This window comes from Anomaloglossus baeobatrachus, chromosome 5, assembly GCF_048569485.1.
Source record: "Anomaloglossus baeobatrachus isolate aAnoBae1 chromosome 5, aAnoBae1.hap1, whole genome shotgun sequence".
Lineage (NCBI taxonomy): Eukaryota > Metazoa > Chordata > Amphibia > Anura > Aromobatidae > Anomaloglossus > Anomaloglossus baeobatrachus.
The window spans coordinates 109,174,660-109,195,213 of NC_134357.1; the positions used below are offsets into that span (position 1 = coordinate 109,174,660).

At 47.5% G+C, this 20,554-nt stretch overlaps 1 protein-coding gene across 4 annotated transcripts in view; it reads left to right on the forward strand.

Moving 5' to 3' along the window:
• The window catches only part of PCGF5 (polycomb group ring finger 5), a 169,227-nt gene that overhangs the window by 109,578 nt on the left and 39,095 nt on the right, over window positions 1–20,554 (forward strand). For all 4 annotated transcript variants that reach the window (XM_075348753.1, XM_075348756.1, XM_075348755.1 and 1 more), the window contains exons 3-5: window positions 3,337–3,433; window positions 8,709–8,764; window positions 11,693–11,752. In XM_075348753.1, coding sequence (XP_075204868.1) covers window positions 3,337–3,433; window positions 8,709–8,764; window positions 11,693–11,752 — 213 coding nt within the window. The remainder of the gene's footprint in view (window positions 1–3,336; window positions 3,434–8,708; window positions 8,765–11,692; window positions 11,753–20,554) is intronic.

A 20,554-nucleotide genomic window follows, 5' to 3' on the forward strand; every position in this document is an offset into this window, starting at 1 on the left:
TAGTATACTGGAAATTTGGGAATTCCAAGTGCGGTGAAATTGCACAAAACTACAAATGCACAATTGTTTTTTGGGTTTTTGTATTCACAGTGTTCACTATATGGTAAAACTGATGTGTTGGTAAGATGCCTCACGTCCGTATAAGTTCGTAGATACCAAACTTGTATATTTTTATTTTTATCTACGGGGTTAAAAAAATTCAGACGTTTCCCCCCCCAAAAAAGTAGCGCTTTTGTCGCCATTTTCTGAAACCCGTAGCATTTTCATTTTTCAGGATCTGCGGCTCAGTGATGGCTTATGTTTAGCTTCTTGAGCTGATGGCTTTAATTATACCATTTTTGTGTAGATGCTATGTTTTGATCGCCTGTTATTACATTTTAAAACATTTTTGCGGCGACAAAAAAACGTAATTTTGGCGTTTGGAATTTGTTTCTTGCCACACCGTGTTGATATTTTGACGGATCGAGCAGTTCTAAACGCAGCGGTACCAAATATGTGTATTTTTTTATTTTTTTTAACTGTTTTATTTTCAAAGGGACAAAAGGTGGGTGATTTGAACTTTTAGTTTTTTTTATTTTTTCATATTTTTAAAACCTTATTTTTTTTACAATTTTTTTATTTATTTTACTAATCCCCATAGGGGTATTTATCACTGCACAGTCTAATTATTCATTTCTGCTGATCAGAGCAGCATTGTTCGCGTTCCTGTGAGTGCCGGCCCTCTGTTGGCTCTCATAGGCAGTTCTTAATGGTAGCATCAGGGGTCATCAGCTGACCCCGCGCTACCATAGCAACACATTGGCACCCCGTGATCACGTCATGGTGCCACCAATGGCGGCGGGAACAGCGCGATCCCCACTGCGGCAATTTAAATTGCGCTATCAGTATTTGACAGCGCGATCTGAAGGGTTAACAAGTGCAGGTGGATCTCCTATCCACCTGCGCCTGTTAGCCACACATTTCGGCTGATCAAATCAGTAGAGATGTGAGGAGATTAGCACGGGCATGCCACCAGAGCCCATGGTAACCGGAGGGACGCAAGCAAGGACGTACTAGTACGTCCTTGGTCGTAAATGGGTTAATGTACGCAGACGGCATCGCCCATTTTCCAATATTTACCCAATATAAACAGGCCGCTACATTTTACCAGCATACCACGTGTGATATTCGTTGGAGGTCCAATAGTTAGATTTAAGCCTGCTATTATTAGCCTATTTGTCTAGGTTTTTTTACTTATCATCAGTTACACTGATAAGCAAAAGGGTAACAATGTGTTGAACATTTGAATTTCAGGCTCCATATCTCACCATCCACTACAGCTTGGAACATGAGACGACCTTAATTTTATACACAATCATCTTGGCTATCTCATACATAAGTTTGACTTGCAACTATTTAGCATATGATTAGTTATGCAGATTCTTGGCATGTCACTGCATTGTTGCTGCCGGTGGTGGAAAAATATTTCTTCCTTTATTCTACAAATTGGAACCTGTTCTCACATTCCCTGATAGCTTAGTCTGTTGTTAGGTTGATTCCTAAGTGAAAGGTCACTGGTTCGAATAGGAGGAGCCACGAAGAAGACTTCCCATGACAAGAGAAACAGCATCGGGTATCTCATCGATAGCGGCCTCTTAACCAAGAAAATTGCCAAACGGCATCATGTGAGTGCCATGACAGTTGGAAGAATATGAAGATAAGTCCTTCCATTCATTCAAAAGCTAAGAGATGGACGTCCAGGTAAAATAGCGGAGTCAACAAGTCGGCTTATCACAAGGCCTATTAGTTCTGGCTTAACAAACACAGCACTGGAGGCGGCTCGTATGCTTCAGCTCAAGTTTGGAAAAAATTCTGAAAAGTGGACAGTAGAAGATTGGAAATAGTTGATTTAGAGTAATGAGACGAAAGTCACCAGATTAGGCTCTGATGGGTGCATATGGATGTGGAAGAAATAAGGGAAAAGGGGGATAATGCATCAAGAAATTGAAGGAACTGTCGAGTTTATTGAAGGAACCTGATGCTATGGGGTTGATTCGCTAAAGTCGTTAGATACTTTACCATGATCATTGGTGGTCTCAATGCTGAGCTATATGTTAATATCCTACAAGACGAGTTGAATACTATTGGTATGAAATGGACTACCTAGTGTTCCAGCAGGACAAAGATCGAAAGCAAATTTATGCATGATATAGCCAAGATGATTGTCTATAACATTAAGGTAGTCTCACTGTCAGAGCTTTAGTGGATGGTGTGATATGGAGCCTAAAAATCAAAAGTTCAAAACATTGTTACCCTTTTGCTCATTAGTGTACCTATACATTGTTTGTGCTGTGGCACAACCAAAAATGTGTTAGGTCACACTGCACTACCATGTGTGGGTGGGAGCAATATTGTCTCTGTCCTTAACTAATGTTCATTTGTACTCGCACTTTAGATATAGTCCATCAACCCCTATCCCCATACATTTGTACATAAGGAAGGAGAATGTAGAGTCTTTACACTATCGTCCTCACACTTTACTCTCATGAGGTAAAATGTGCACTTACATAAACCAGTTTGGTGCCACCTTTTTTTTATAACTAACAATAATAACAAGATTTATATAGCATCGACATATTCTGCAGCACTTTTTAATTCAGAAGGTTCATGTACATATATTGTCAGACATTACAAGCTAACACATAATTCATCAATTTCAACAAAAGAGTGAAAGATGTGTTTTTAGAGCACGCCTAAAAGTGTGTTTTGCTGGGAATTAACCTGTTGCCTTGGGGTAGGGCTTTTCAGAGAGCTGTTGACACAGAGCAAAAGTCTTGAAGATGGGAGGTGGAGGTTTAGATTATGAAGGATATTATTCTTAGATCAGTAGCAGAACAGTAAGTACAGGTACGGACTGTGGATGTATGTGAGTGTAATACGTTTATGTTGCATTTTGAAGTAGATGGGCAACCAGTGTAATGACTGGCACAGGGTGGAGGCTTTGGTGTAGTGGCTGTACAGGAATATGATCCTGGCTGCTGCATTCTGGAAATATTACAGAGAGGAAAGTTTTGTGAAAGGAAGATCAATTGGTATCAATAGGAGAAACTTTAGCAGTTTTAGTTGTACCAAAACGGGTGAATCCTGCAGATGTATTGAGGTACAAGTGACATGAGCAAGTGACTAATTAGACATAGGGAAAGTTTTGAGTCAAATATAACCCAGAAACAACAGGCAGCTGCCTGTGAGTAATGTAGTATCACACTCGGAAATGTATATATCAAGTGTCAATCATATGAATTAAATAACTCTGTATTTGTAATAGTACTTGATTTAAATATTTTTATTTTTTCAAAGTTTGTAAGAGTTGTATTGTCCAACATTTTGAAGAAAGCAACGATTGTCCGAAATGTGGAATTCAAGTTCATGAAACCAACCCTTTAGAAATGCTAAGGTATGGCGTTATTGAAATGAATGTGGTACAGTATTTCCATTACTAATGGTTGTGTTTTGGTTGTAATTGATGGTTATTAATTCTAACTTGTACTTGAATATAATAGTTACTGGGTCTGAATATTTACCGCATTTGCTTGAAGGGAATCTGTCAGCAGCTTTTTGCTATGTAATCTAACTACACCATATGGTAGCAACACAGACCGCCATTCCAGCGATGTATCATTTAGTTTACTGGGTGCAGAAGTTGTGATAGCATCTCAGTTTTCTCTGATGCAGATCTAGCAGAGCTGGGATCGTAACCTGTGTACTAGGCTTGGGACACACGAGTGTATGGTATCTGATGCAAGAGCATCGGATGCAATATGCTAATGACACTTGGCTCCTGCTCTGCTGCTAGCGTGATCCGAGTGTCATTATACTGTGATCTGATCCTGCGATTGGATCACAGCTGCGACGGACAGGGAGGGACTAATCTCCCCATCTCCTCCATTATCAGCTGATACAATTATCGCACTGCACTCCGGTGTGCACACACACAGTAATAGACAAAGGGAGTCTCAAGTGAAAAACAAGAGCAGTAGGGTAGAAACAAAAAGGGAACTAGGGTAAAGTACACAACCACACATAGCAACAGGTATCACACCAGATAGTCTGAATCACCACACCTCCCCAGACCAACTAAGATAAATTATAGCTGTCATGGGTGGAAGGATCCAAACAGCATACATAGGAGGGGAGCAGATGTGATTGACTCCCCCACAGCAGGTGATCAAAGGTGAATAACAAGCAGACTAGCCGAGATTAACTCCTGCTAGCCTGCCTTTGAATTAGCACTCAGCAGGTCGAAGCCCGAGTCTGCCTATGTAGATCATAGACACCAGAGGAGTTATCAGGCGGATTGTCAGAATCTGTAGTTTGAACAGGAAGGCAAGGTTTTTCGTCAACCCTAAGAAATGTGCTGCCGGGATGGAAGAAACCAGATACTTAGGATATTACCCCAAAAATAAGACAGGGTTGGCTCCCCCTAGTGACTGGAAGCATTATCACTCTCGTGGAGTGACACTTGTACCTGATCTGTTTGTGAGACCTGCAGTGCAATAATAATAATAATAATAATTTATTCATTTATATAGTGTTATTAATTCCACAGCGCTTTACATACGTTGGCAACACTGTCCCCATTGGGGCTCACAATCTAGAGTCCATATCTGTATGTCTTTTGAGTGTGGGAGGAAACCGGAGAACCCAGAGGAAACCCACACAAACACGGGGAGAACATAGAAACTCCTTGCAGATGGTGTCCTTGGTGAGATTTGAACCCAGGACCCCAGCGCTGCAAGGCTGTAGTGCTAACCACTGAGCCACCGTGCCACCCTTCAATGCAGCTAAAATGGACGAGGGACCTGAGAGCAATGCAGATTTCTGTGTGAGAGCCCACACACCATCGGCACTTGCCAGCTGTAATTGTGTGTGTGATTTTTTTTTTCTTTTTTGTGGGGTGGGGGTCTGCTTTATTTTGGTGGTGTTTCCTTTCTTTTGGGGGGTGTCTGCTTTCTTTTGGGGAAGTCTGCTTTCTTTGATGAAGAGTCCTGCTGTACGTCTTAACTTTTTATAGCTGCTTCGACACTTCTTTATGGAACCACAACTTGGGCTTATTTTTGGAGTAGGGCTTATATTTTAATCATACTCAAAAAAAAAAAATCCTACTAGGGCTTATTTTCGGGGTAGGTGTTATTTTCGGGAAAAAAAGGTATATGGGCAGGGGCGAGATAAAGACCCAAATGAATAAGGTGGATGACGTCCAGAACCGCTCTCAAAGAAACAAGTTAGGGCGTTCCTAGGCATTGTGGGCTATTACCGTAACTTCATCCAGAATTTCGCGATGGTAGCCACACCCCTGACCAACCTCCTTAACGGCACAAAGTTGGCTATGGCCAAATGGTCTCCAAAAGCGGAGACAAGCCTCCCAATAATAAAGCTAGTCTTGTGTAAACAGGCAGTGTTGGTGGCAAGAGGTCTGACTATGTGCCGTCTTGTCTCAAGAAGTGAACGACGAAGAACACCCAATATTGTATAGAGTCCACTGTTTGATGGTTTAAGGTGCTATGCCCCCCGTTTTGGGCAGAGGGTGGAGGGAGGTATGTAAGATGGTGGCCAGACACGTCATGGAGGGGAGATATGTGTCACAGAGGTGGTTATCCTCTATGATGTAAGCCTGGTAGCAGACTCCAATACGTATAATACTGAGAAGGTTAATAGGGCTGACAATGACCAGGTTTACAAGCAGTGAGAGAGATGGGTGGGACTGGCTGCTCACATATCCCTAAGGCTGCTTTCACACCTCCGGTTTCTGCAATGCGGCACAATACGGCACTTTGCAGGAAAATCGCAACCGGTTTTTTTTGCTGCCGGTTGCGTTTTTTCTGCATAGACTTTAATTAGTGCCGCATTGTGCCGCATGGGCTCGCGCTCGGTCCGGTTTTTGCCGCATGCGGCAGATTTAGCCGATGCGGCGGCCGGATGGAACGTTGCCTGGCACGTTTTTTCGTGCGGCAAAAAAAACCGCATCGCGCCACATTCGGCCGATGCGGCGCATTTTTCAATGCATGCCTATGGCGGCCGGATGCGGCAAAAACCGCATCCGGCTGCCGCATGCGGTTTTTGCCACTGCGCATGCTCAGTAGCATGCCGCAAGCGGCAAAAACCGGACGGGCCGCATGGGAAAAACTTATGCAAAGGATGCGGTGTTTTCACCGCATCCGTTGCATAGCTTGCACAGCCGGATTGAGCTGCAGAGCTCAAGCCGGATGTGTGAAAGCAGCCTAAGCTAGGGTATTCTATGGTGGACATAAGAAAAATCAGGTGTAGTCATTAGTTGTCTGTGTGTTGAGGTAAGAGGCCCTCCTGTGTGAAGTCTACTCTTCATGCTTGGACTTATTTGCTGAACTAACATTGTATTGCCTTTGTTAGGACTGTGAATCCTGTTTTCTGCAAAGAAAAACCATTTATGTTTTTGTTGCTCACTCTATGGCATCTTAGTAAAGCATCCTGGTCATTTTGTTTAACCCCTTAATGACCGCTGGCCATACTGTTGCGTCCTAAGTCATGTTTGAGTAATCACTGCCGGCTGCTACGGTGATCCCCCACATGTCTGCTAATTTGAACAGCAGACGTGTGCCTCGCAGGCGCAGGTGGATCCGCAATCCATCCGCATCTGTTAACCCTTTAAAATGCGCTGTCACATTTTGACAGCGCAATTAAAATGCCCGCCGCGGTAAATATGCACTTACCCGGCTCCATCGGCGGCGCCGTGACGTGATCACTGTGAGCCATTGGTTGCCATGGTAGCACAGGGTCATGTGATGGCTCCTGTATCTCACATGACTCACTTCCTGTAACAGCCATCCAAGTGCTGCCTGTTACAAGACATGAGCATTTCTGCTGATCTCAGCAGTGTAGCTGTGATCAACAGAAATGAATGAGCGATCAGACTGCTGATCCTTATAGTCCTCTAGGAGGACTAGTAAAATAAAAAAAAAAGTATAAAAAAAGTTTTAAAAAATTAAAAAAAAACAAAAACTAAAAGTTCAAATCACCCCCTTTTGCCCCATTGAAAATTAAAGGATTAAAAAAAAAGAAAAAATATACACACATTTGGTATCGCTGTGTTCAGAAATGCCTAATCTATCAAGAAATAAAATCAATTAATCTGATCGGTAAACGGCATAGCAGCAAAAAAATTCCAAACGCCAAAACGGTTTTTGGTCGCCACAAATTTTGTGCAAACTGCAATAACAGGCGATCAAAACGTAGCATCTGTGCAAAAATGGTATAATTAAAAACGTCAGCTTGAGACGCAAAATATAAACCGTCACTGAGCCATAGATCCCGAAAAATGAGAACGCTATAGGTCGTGGAAAATGGCGCAAAAAGTACGCCACTTTTTGGACAAACTTTTGAATTTGTTTTAACCCCTTAGATAAAAATAAACCTATATATGTTATAGTGTACATGGTTAATAGAATATCTCAAAAACATTCATGCAATTGCACTTTTTTTGCACACTTGAAATGTGTTTGCTGTTTTCCAGTACACTGTATGGTAAAACTTATGGTTTCATTTAAAAGTACAGCTCGTCCCGCAAAATACAAGCCCTCATATGGCAAAATTGACAGAAAAATAAAAAAGTTATGGCTCTTAGAAGAAGGGGAGGAAAAAAAACAAAATGGAAAATCGTCCAGGGGTGAAGGTGTTAAAGTTGCCTTCTGTGCCTACCTGTAGCTCGGGAGCCACATGTGGCTCGTGGCCCCTTGATGTGTGGCTGCAGTCTTCCAGCTTTGTGCATTAGCACCAGATCTAGCAAACAGTTATGTAGAGCAGGTCTCTAGATGGGGCCTTTTTTGATTAGCCCCGTATAGAGGATCAGATCTGAATTGGGATAAGGTAGGATGCCCTGGATCTTAGTATGCTCCCTTGGGGGAAACGTTTTGGCTGCCATTATATCGGTAATGGGGGCTCTGGATGTCGCTAGTGTGAAGGGGGTGAGAGCGTGATGTGGCTCGCGACCCTCCCTAAAAGCTGAATGTGACTCTCCTGGTCAGAAAGGTTGGGGACCTTTTCTGTAGGGCATTATCCTCCAAAACATAAAGTATATACCTGACAATGGGCACTTGGCCTTCACTGCACATAGCAGATGCTAATAGCATAATGTAAGGGCTGTATTATATGGTTGCCATCCATCTGAAATTAACAATTGGGAAAGAGGATTTTGAGCTTCTGTCTTTAGGAGTGGGAGTGTCCTGAACTGTTGACAGACAGAGCTCTTTTCACAATGCTCCTCCCACATGTCCTTTTTAGCTGGATGCTAGGCTTATTATCCAGTCTGCAAACCTTGGTTCTGTGAGATGTATAGAGAGAGCGCCACTAAATCTTCTCTTTACGTGTTAACTCTTTGCTTCAAGTGCATCTGTCTCATAAGAAAAGTTCTAAACCCCTTCTTGCCTTGTGACATATATACGACAGGGCGGTCTTTAATTTGAGCTGGTTTACATAAATGCAGACAGACCAGGCTGAGGAGCTTACCCGGCAGTAGTGGATGTCAGCTGTGTCATACAGCTGGCACACTGCTGGAATTGCCTGGATCCCAGCTCCCCTCTCTTCTGACTTGTAAACTTTTTTATTTTCTTCAAAATTTAGCAACTTATCAATTAAAAAGTTATGATGGAAGTGATAACAAAACAATTATTAATTCATTTTTCTGTTTCCATCTCTAGATTAGACAATACTCTTGAAGAAATCATATTTAAACTGGTCCCAGGTCTGCGGGAAGGTAGGTTTTCTTTTTGCTGGTTATTGTAGAGTCACAAATATAGATAGAAGTACTATACTTAGGATCTCACGGCAGAGACAATATCTAAGTTGTTAGATAATGTACTAGAATATGTCTAATACAGTAGAGCTCTGTTCACACGCATGTAGTGACCATCAATTGGAATTCATCAGGCTTCCATTGTTTTTGATACAGGTAAAATATATCTTTGTACCGTGTTAGGGTGCTTTCACACATCCGGATTTTTGCTCTGCGGCACAATACGGCGTTCTGCAGAAAAACCGCCACCGGCTTTTGTAACGCCGGTGGCGTTTTTTTTTTGCATAGACTTACATTAGTGCCGTATTGTGCCGCAGGGGCTTGCGTTCGGTCCGGTTTTGGCCGCATGCGGCAGATTTAGCCGATGCGGCGGCCGGATCGAACGTCCCCTGCAACGTTTTTTGCTCCGGCAAAAAACACCGCATCGCGCCGCATCCGGCCGCTGCGGCGCATTTTTCAATGCATACCTATGGAGGCCGGATGCGGCGCGATGCGGAAAAAAACGCATCCGGTCGCCGCATGCGGTTTTTTACACTGCGCATGCTCAGTAGCATGCCGCAACCGGAAAAAAACGGACGGGCCGCATGTAAAAACTTATGCAAAGGATGCGGTGTTTTCGACGCATCCGTTGCATAGTTTTCACAGCCGGATTGAGCCGCAGGGCTCAAACCGGATGTGTGAAAGTAGCCTTAGCCAGTATAAATAAAAAAAATTGTTTAAAATAACTGAGAGTCCTCAGTGGTTGATACCTTTTAATGGCTAACTGAAAAGATGGTAATAATAGCAGCTTTCGGGACTTCGCAGGTGTCTTCATCAGGCTCAGTATAACACAAAATCTGAAGAGTCACATATTCATACACAACAGGACATAGAATGGAGCAGTAAATAAGACAAGTTATGTGAAGCAGAACTATCAGTATGTTGTGGCCGTAAATATTGCTGCAGTTCAGAGATAAGCAGTGTGAAAGTTTTAGTTGTCCATTTATACTGACAACGGACAAGATAAAGATCCCCAGATCACATCAGGACTACAAGATCCCAGGTACCTTCAACTGCACCACAACAAATGTGGTGTACTTAATTATATGTACCAAATGTGCAGCTGGGGGTCTGTATGTAGGGGAGACAGGACAACAGCTCAGGACAAGGATGAATTCTCACCGCCACACAATTAGAGAAAAAAAGGATGGATCTACCTGTGGCCAAACATTTTTGTAACCCAGACCACAGCATCATGGACAGGAAATTGCTGGTATTGAAAGGAAAGGAAATTTCAAGTCCCACAGAGACAGGAGACTATGGGAGTACAAACATATGATACCCTTTGACACATTCAGAGCAGGAATGAATGTGTCACATAGATTTATGTCTTTTTACATCAATTAAGAAATGTGCTCCTCAGAGCATCTGGGGGCATCACAACTCAGGACCAGACCCCAATCAGAGGACAATAAAACTTTCACACTCCTTATTTATGAACTGCTGCAATATTTACTGCCACAACTGCTTGTCCTCTTGCCATACTGATAGTTCTGCTTCACATAACTTGTCTTATTTACGGCTCTATTCTATGTCCTGTTGTGTATAAATATGTGACTCTTCAGAATTTGTGTTCTACTGAGCCTAATGAAGAGACCTGAGTAGTCTCGAAAGCTGCTATTATCACCATCCTTTCAGTTAACCATTAAAAGATATCAACCACTGAGGACTCTCAGGGGCCCTTTGCACACTACGACATCACAAGTGCGATGTCGGTGGGGTCAAATCGAAAGTGACGCACTAATGGCGTCGCTCTCGACATCGTAGTGTGTAAATCGTTTTAACTACGATTACCGAGTACAAAAGCGTCGGTATCGTATGATCGGTGTAGTTTCAGTCATTTTCATTATTTTGACTGCAGCTACGGTACGATGTTGTTCCTCGTTCCTGCGGCAGCACACATCGCTGTGTATGAAGCCGCAGGAGCGAGGAAATCTACCTGCGTCCCGTCTGCAATGCGGAATGAAGGAGGTGGGCGGGATGTTACGTCCCGCTCATCTCCGCCCCTCCACTTCTATTGGCCGCCTGCCGTGTGACGTCGCTGTGACGCCACACGACCCGCCCCCTTAGGAAGGAGGCGGGACGCCGGCCACAGCGACGTCGCAGGGAAGGTAAGTGCATGTGAAGCTGCCGTAGCGATAATATTCGCTACGGCTGCTATCACAAGATATCGCAGCTAAGACGGAGGCGGGGACTATCGTGCTCAGCATCGCAGCATCGGCTTGCGATGTCGTAGTGTGCAAAGGGCCCCTTAGTTCTTTTAAACAATTGTTTTTGATGGCAAGAGTAGCACAGTTTGCTTCACTTGTTTTTGCTTCAGAAAATACTGGAGCCACAATGCTCCCAATTAGGGTATGTGCGCACGTTGCGTTCTGCCTTGACAAATATTCTGCAGCGTTTTGTCACTGCATGTGCGTTTTGGATGCATTTTGAATGCAGAATGGATGCGTTCTGGATGCGTGCTCTCCCACAGACAGATAGGGGAAAAACATCCAAAACGCACAAAAGAAGTGACAGGTTGCTTTATAGAACAAATCGATTTTGTCAAAAATTTGGCATCCAAAATGCTGCGTTTCAAAGCGCAACGTGCGTCTGGAATTTGCTTAATTGTTGTAGACTTTGCAGGGGACACACAATGCATGCATTTACGCTGCAGTTTAAAACGCTGTGTAAACGCATGAAAAAACGCAACGTGCGCACATAGCCTTAAAGTCAGCCTGGTTACGCATTGAGCATTTTAATTAATTGCTGAACAGATTCGACTTGGTAAATCATGCTGCTAGTGTGAACAGAGCCTTTATTGTGCATTATATCCTGATCTGATATTCTTTCTTACGTTGCTGTAACTAGGAGAGCAGAAGCAAGAATCAGAATTTTGGAAGAGGAAAAGACCACTGGAGAATGGAGAAGGTAGATTAATAACTCTAGTATTGGATGTTTTAGCATATTTAAAGATTTCTAGTTTATTTATTTATTGTAATTTTAATACCTTGTTGACTTCTACTTAAAGGGGATGGTAACATCTTGCAGGTGCCAATGGACGCCACCATACAGTACAGAAATGTTTTGTTTCTGATATTCCGTTTTTGTCTGGGTCTTGACAGCCCCTTTTAAACCATTACGTTTTTTAAGTTTGCAAATTGTAGACTCCATTCCTTCTCTGCATTTGATTAAAAGCACCATTCCTGCGTTTTGTTTTCTTTTTATTTCACTGCTGGAGGGGTGCTTTAAAGGTAAGGGGCACTTTGCACACTACGACATCGCAGGTGCGATGTCGGTGGGGTCAAATTGAAAGTGACGCACATCCGGCGTCGCAGGCGATATTGTAGTGTGTAAAGCCTTTTTGATACGATTAACGAGCGCAAAATCTTCGTAATCGTATCATCGGTGTAGCGTCGGTCATTTCCATAATTTGGAAATGACCGATGTTACGATGTTGTTCCTTGTTTCAGCGGCATGACACATCGCTGTGTGTGAAGCCGCAGGAGCGAGGAACATCTCCTACCTGCGTCCTGCGGCTCACGCCAGCTATGCGGAACGAAGGAGGTGGGCGGGATGTTTACGTCCCGCTCATCTCCGCCCCTCCGTTTCTATTGGCCACCTGCCGTGTGACGTCGCTATGACGCCGCACGACCCGCGGGTCACTGGCCAGAGCGACGTGGCAGGGCAGGTGAGTGAATGTGAAGCTGCCGTAGCGATAATGTTCGTTACGGCAGCAATCACAAGATATCGCTGCTGCGACGGGGGCGGGGACTATCGCGCTCGGCATCGCAAGCATCGACTTGCGATGTCGTAGTGTGCAAAGTGCCCCTAAGTCCCATGCCCCCTTGTCTTACACTCACCTGCCACCATCTTCATCTGTTTCCAGCTTTGCTCTCGTCGGTCTCCGATAATTTGTAACCTGCCTGCAGCTCCAGTGTTTCATGGAGCGCGCCGAAGGTCACAACCCAATCCGACAAACATACTCTTCACAGCCAGCCAGTGACTGCACATCTTTGAAGACTAGTTCCAGAGACAAGTTCCTGGCAGCTTCTTCCCCAACCCACTTCAGTTGACTGACAGAGCCATCCTTATTCGGGCGTCACACGAGACGATCTATCGTGCGATATGTCGTCGGGGTCACGGTTTTCGTGACGCACATCCGGCATCGTTTACGACTTCGTCCCATTTGACACCTACGAGCGACGCAGAACGTTCGCAAATCGTGTATCGTTGACACGTCGCTCAATTTTAAAAAGTCGTTTATTTTTCTTTGCCCCGGTTGTTCATCGTACCCGGGGCAGCACACATCGCTCCGTGTGACACCCCGGGAACGATGAACACAGCTTACCTGCGTCCCGCAGCTCCCGCTGGCTATGCGAAAGGAAGGAGGTGGGCGGGATGTTTACGTACCGCTCATCTCCGCCCCTCCGCTTCTACTGGCCGGCCGCTGTGTGACGTCGCTGTGACGCCGAACGTCCCACCCCCTTCAGGAAGTGGATGTTCGCAGCCCACAGCGACGTCGCTCAGCACGTAAGTACGTGTGACGGTGGTTTAACGACTTTGTGCGCCACGGGCAACTAATTGCCTGTGACGCACAAAACGACGGGGGCAGGTACGAACGCTCTTGCGATCGCATGATAGATCGTATCGTGTGACGCCCGCATTATACAAACTCATAGAGAGAGACATATTAGGCTAAGATGGCTAACAGGGAAGTAAATCTCAGACTAGTCATCCAAGTATCTTTGTAACGCTCGCCACTAGAGATGGTACCACGGCGAGCAAAAGTGGACCAACTGGACCACAGGGGGACCTAGACTTGCCCTTTAGTGGAAGGGGCTTGACTAAGCACCCACCATGAGGCAGGCACCAGGTTGCATTCCCAGGGCAAGGACTAGGACTGTGGCAGCTGACCCTCAGGACAGGTCACAGGTGGAGTCACTGGTGTAGCAGGTGCAGCCACGACGGCTGAGGCTGACAGTATGGCCAAGTTGGATGGGCAGATTCACTCGTACTACAGGGCCATGGGACAGCTGAGGCAGATGGCACGGCCAGGGTGGACTGACAGAGTCACAAGTATGGTGGAGTCCACTGGGACAGGTGAGGTAAATAGCACTGCCGGAAAAGGATGGGCTGAGGGGTATCGACAGGACCGGAGATGGGCAAAATGATACTGACAGGGACACGGGAAGCACAGGGGACAAGGGGACCTGGCAACTAGCTGGCTAGGGAACAGAACTACTAACTAATTGAGCACGTCGATCAGGCACCTCCCCAGTGGGAAAGTGCCTTAAGTACCCAATGTCTCTCAGCGATAGGCTGAGAGGCACTTTCAGGGAATGATGCACTGGCCCTTTAAGAGAAGGGCAGCGCGCACGCACCCTGGGAGCACTCCCAGAGGACCTGTGCCGTGTGCACAGGTCCCGGGAGGGGGAAGCAGGAAGCACCTATGTGGAGGACAACGAGGAATCCGGAAAGCGTGGGGAGAGTCGGTCGCGGCAGTGAAGAAGTGCGCGTCCATGTGGGGAGGAGGCGGGAAATGCAGGGACACCAGCGCTACAACCATCATCTCCAGGATGCTTTTCAAAGAACGTTCTGTGTGTAAAACATACAGGACTGCAATAATGGAGATGGACTCAGATTCTTGGACAGCATTAAACAGCTTTCAGGTTCACTTTAACTTTTTGTTAGAGTAAACTTTCTATTACAAAGGTTTCCGCATGTTGTTTCTTCAGTAGTGCACCAATCCTCTGCCTTGCAGCTTCCTGGCTGCCGGGTGTGATACGCTCCTGAAGATTGACAGTTCAGATCAGCGCCATCATTGTGTTGCTGTTCTGAACTGTGCTTCAGGCTGTAGCAGAGCAGATTGCACCTGCAGCATGGGAGAAGCACGGGGATGCTGAGAGTGGTGGATCCAGCGATCCAGCCAACTGAGCAGCACAAGGCTGCAAATGGTGCTCGCTCCTCACCTAGCTAACTGGCCTCTCTAAGACTGCCGACATCAAAATTCCCTCTGTTCTTGACAATGGAGAAAATATTTAATAATAGTTAAATTGCAAAGTTGCTTGTTTTCAGAAGCATTTTGCAATTTTACCACTTTAAGAACTTTAGACAGCTCCCCCGTATTCACATTATACGTTGCATAAATAATACAATACAGCGATGGTCGTCCATGTGCAATCATTTCATAGATCCCATATCATAAAAAAAATTAAAAAAAGCTAAAACCTATACATCATATAGCGGGATCAGTCACATTCAGTATGTTAATAATGTGGTAAAATGTAATTCCTCATTCTAACGAATGGTAGTTGATGATGACTTGTATTCAGTAGGCCAGGAAACGTCTACTTCCTGAAGCGAGTGCTGAACAAGTCCTTTTCTTTTCTCGGTGCCGGGTAGTAATATATGTGCACCAGGAAGCCAGAGTTTCCTGGTCAATGACTTTCATTTCCTTTATTCACTTTTAGTAATTTTCTGTTCATTACTTATTATGACAGCACATAACTCAGGGAGAATGCCAATGTCATGTACAATAGATAGTTGCTTAATCGCTTCCTCCAATATGTTATTTCTCTGCATTAATTTATTGCTCATCAATTGTAAAATATTTATAGCACCCGGGTTCTCTGTTTTTCTGAAGTCCAATCACTAATATGGACTTAAGGCCGCTTTACACGCTACGATATTGCTAAAGCAATGTCATTGGGGTCACGGATTTTGTGACACACATCCGGCCGCGTTAGCGATGTTGTTGCGTGTGACACCTATTAGCGATTTTGAATCGTTGCAAAAACGTTCAAAATTGCTAATCGGTGACATGCCCCCCTAATCTCAATTATCGTTGCTGCTACAGTTACGATGTTGTTCGTCGTTCCTGCGGCAGCATACATCGCTATTGCTACATGTGACACCGTAGGAGCGAGGAACCTCTCCTTACCTGCGTCCCGCCAGCAATGAGGAAGGGAGGAGGTGGGCGGGATTTTCCGGCCGCTCATCTCCGCCCCTCCGCTTTGATTGGGTGGCCGCTTAGTGACGTCGTTGTGACGCCGAACGAACCGCCCCCTTAGAAAGGAGGCAGTTCGCTGGTCACAGCGACGTCACTATGGAGGCAAGTAGTGTGACAGGTCCGCGCGATGTTGCGCGCCACGGGCAACGATGTGCCCGTGACGCACAAACGATGGGGGCAGGTACGCTCGGTAACGATATTGCAGCGTGTAAAGCGGCCTTTAGATTGTGGATGCCAGGAGCCACCACTAGAGGGAGTGTAGGAGCTCACTGCATACTGTTAGGCCAAGAACACATGGCGAGAAAAACGGTGCGAGTGGAATGCGATAAAAAATTTCTTTGTCGCTCCATTGGGAGACCCAGACAATTGGGTGTATAGCTTCTGCCTCCGGAGGCCACACAAAGTATTACACTTTAAAAAGTGTAACCCCTCCCCTCTGCTATACACCCTCCCGTGCATCACGGGCTCATCAGTTTTTATGCTTTGTGTTGAAGGAGGCACACATGCACACAATGCTCCACATTTTAGTCAGCAGCAGCTGCTGATTATATCGGATGGAAGAAAAGAGGGCCCCAGGGCCCCCGGCATGCTCCCTTCTCACCCCACTCAGGTCGGCGGTGTTGTTAAGGTTGAGGTACCCATTGCGGGTACACAGGCAGGAGCCACATGCCGTTTTCCTTCCCCATCCCTTAGGGGCTCTGGGGAAGTGGGATCCTAACCGGTCATCCAGCCACTGGGACCGGGCTCCCTCCGCAGCCCCTGGGGGAATCTGCTGGACAGGAGACGGAGTATCGTCAGGGACATGGCCCTGCATCTACAGGTACTCTGTGTCCCCGTTGGGACGGCGCATGAAGCACCTTGGCCTCAGACGCAGCTGCGACTGCGGTGTGGATTTTTTGTCTGGGACTACCGCGCCGACCGTGCCTGTTTGTCGGCCGCGGTTTATACTTTAGTCCCCGGCTTTTGCGGCCTAGTGTGTCAAACTCCCGCCCCTGAGCCTGCCAGTCAGGGAGAAAGGCGGGACGGTCGGTATGATGCCGACAGTGAGGGCTGGAGCACACTTCGCTGTCCTCCGCCCCCCTCACTGATCTCCATGGGCCACCAGGTTCCCGCACTTTTGCGGTTCCGCTCACGGCTCTCTCCTCCCCTCGGAACGCCGGCAGCCATTGTTATAATTCTGCCGGTGGAGGATCTCAGAATCTGCAAAGGTTTCCCACTGCTCTGGGAGAGGGGGATCCTAACCGGTCGCCATGCACTGGGACCGGGCTCCATCCGCAGCCCCTGGGGGATTCTGACGGACAGGAGACTGGACATCATCAGGGACAGAGCCCTGCATCATAAGGTACTCTGTGTCCCCTGAGGGACGGTGCATGCAGCATCTGTGTTACAAATGCCGCAGCGGTTGCTGAGTGGTTTGTGAGACTGGGACTACCGCGCCGACCGCGCCATGTTTGCCGGCCGCGTTTTTAAATTTAGTCCCCGGCTCTTCCGGCCTAGTACCATATACTCCCGTTCTCAGGCCTGCCAGTCAGGGGTAACGACGGGACGGCCGACTGGACGTCGGCAGGGAGGGCTGGAGCATACGTTGGTATCCTCCTTCCCCCTCACTGAGCACTGTGGGGCACCAGTTTTCAGGTGCTGACCCCCCTTGGTGCCGCAGTGTATATATATATGTTTATTTATATGGTATATGATCTCACTGTTCGGCAGCATTATTTGTTTTTGGCTGTATACCCTCACTGAATACTCTGCGGACGACATGCTGTTGTCTGCTCTTAAAGAGTAAGGGTGCCAAGGCACTGGCTTATTTTACAACCTGTACCTCTTGTGCGGCTATATTACAGGCAGGTTCCACATACCCTCATTGTGTACAATGCTTGGCCCCGAGGGCACTCACTCAGCCGGAGCCTCCGGCACTGGTGGGACCCTCGGCCAGGTGGTACCGCCGGTTTCCACTGCACAGATGACAGGGACAGAGTTTGCATGTTGGAATCAGCAAATCTCTGAGTAGCTTTCACATTCCAGGACTCAGTCTATGGACAGAGGGTCTGCTAAGATACTGGAAGCCTTGCAGTCCAGACCGATAACACAGGGCCAGGGAGCTGTGAGTTCATCGCTCCCGGGTCCCTCTGGGTCGGTACAACAAGGGGCTCCTGGGGTAACACCCAGATCCCACGGTGAGAGCTCCGTCACGGACCGCGGCCTCTGATAGGCTAAGCGGGCCCGCTGGGAACCTTCCCCGACTTCATCAGGAGTGCGTGTTTCGATCACTCTAACTCCAGAGGGGCCGTCCAGAAGCACAGAACTTTACGGACAAGCGCTTACTAAGCGCCTTATTGACACGCGTTACCCTTTCCCCCCTGACGTTGTCAAGGGTTGGGCTCAGTGTCACAGGGTGGATTCTCCAGTCTCTAGGCTGGCGGCTAGATCCGTAGTATTAGTGGCAGATGCCATCTCTCACGAATGCCACTGACAGGCAAATAAAGCTTATGATGAAATCCATCTATGAAGCCATAGTCGCATCTTTTGCTCCAGCCTTCGCAGCCGTGAGGGCACTCCAAGCTATCTCAACTTCTCTGGCTGAGATTATTGCGGTTGCACATACCTCTGCCCCGCAGGTTGTGTCCTTCACTTCTCAGGCGTAGGTTTTTTCGTTCTACGCCATGAACGCCGTTCCTGGACTCTGCGAGCCGTACAGCGGTAGCATCCACCAATTCGGTGGCAGTCTGCAGGGCCATGTGGCTACGTGAATGGAAGGCAGGCTCTGCTTCCAAAAAGTTCTTAACCGGTTTGCCATTTTCTGGCGACCGTTTGTTTGGCGAGCAATTGGATGAAGTTACTAGACAGTCCAAGGGAAAGGTATCGTCCTTGCCCCAGTCCAAGGGTTTCGGTCATTTCGGTCCTCAGCAAAGTTCCGTTCCTCCACGTCCAACAGGTCAGAGGAGGGCTAGAGGAACTCTTCTGCATGGCGGTCTAAGTCACAAGGCGGCTTCCTCATGACTTCGGCCTCACCAAGACCGCGTCCTCGGTCGGTGGCAGGCTCTCCCGCTTTTGCGACGCCTGGTTGCCACATGTCCAAGACCGATGGGTGAGAGACATTCTGTCTCAAGGTTACAGGATAGAGCTCTGCTCTCGTCCTCCGACTAGTTTCTTCAAAACATCTCCGCCCCCCGAGCGAGCCGATGCACTTTTTCAGGCGGTGAACACTCTGAAGCCTCGATGTCACAAGGAGACTTCCTAGCATCAATTGACTTCAAGGATGCTTATCTCCATGTGCCGATCGCACCCGAGCTTCAACGCTTTCTGCGTTTCGCCATCAGGGACGAACACTTCAGTTCGTGGCACTGCCATTCGGCCTGGCGACAGCCCCACGGATCTTCACCAAGGTCATGGCAGCAGTGGTGGCGGTCCTACAGGGCCACTCGGTGATCACTTACCTAGACGATCTTCTAGTCAAGACACCCTCCTGGGTGGCATGTCAACTCAACCTGACCATTGCTCTGGAGACCCTCCAGGGGTTCGGGTGGATCATCAAATTTCCAAGGTCAAAACTGACACCGACCCAATCACTGACTTGCCTCGGGATGGAGTTTCATACTCTCTCAGCGATAGTGAAGCTTCCGCTGCATAGTCAGCGTTCACTACAGACAGGGGTGCAATCTCTCCTTCGGGCCCAGTCACCCCTTGAGGCGCCTCAGGCACTTTCTAAGGAAGATGGTGGCAGCAAGGGAGGCAGTTCCCTTGCGCACTTTCGTCTGCGTCCGATTCTATCGGACACCGCAAATGGGACAGGAGGTCGACGTCCCTAGACAAGAACGTCTCTCTTCCCTTGCAGCAAAACCTCTCTTCAGTGGTGTCTTCTTTCCACTTCCTGGCGGAGGAAAAATCCTTCCGGCCCCCAGCTGAGGCTGTGGTCACGACGGACGCGAGTCTGTCAGGGTGGGGAGCGGTCTTCCTCCACCACTCGGCTCAGGGAACCTGGACTCCGACAGAGTCCTCCCTTCAGATCAATGTTCTGGAGATAAGGGCAGTGGATCTAGCCCTAAAGGTGTTCCAGCGGTGGCTGGAGGGCAGGCAGATCCGAATTCAGTCGGACAACGCCACGACGGTTGCGTACATCAACCACCAGGGCGGCACACGCGCAGTCGTCAAGCCTTCCGAGCAGTTCGGCGGATTCGGCTGTGGGCAGAAGCCACAGCCTCCACCATCTCCGCAGTTCACATCCCGGGCGTAGAAAACTGGGAAGCAGATTTTCTCAGTCGCCAGGGCATGGACGCAGGGGAATGGTCTCTTCACCCGGACGTGTTTCTAGAGATCTGTTGCCGCCGGGGAACGCCGGACGTCGATCTAATGGCGTCTCGGCACAACAACAAAGTCCCGGCATTCATGACTTGGTCCAAGGATCACAGAGCTCTGGCGGCAGACGCGCTAGTTCACGACTGGTCGCAGTGTCGACTGCCTTATGTTTTTCCTCCTCTGGCACTACTGCCCAGAGTGTTACGCAAGATCAGGTCAGACTGTCGCCGCGCCATCCTCGTCGCTCCAGACTGGCCGAGGTGATCGTGGTACCCGGATCTGTGGCACCTCACGGTGGGTCAACCGTGGACACTCCCAGACCGACCAGACTTGCTGTCTCAAGGGCCATATTTCCTTCTGAATTCTGCGGCTCTAAACCTGACTGTGTGGCCATTGAGTCCTGGCTCCTAGCGTCATCAGGGATA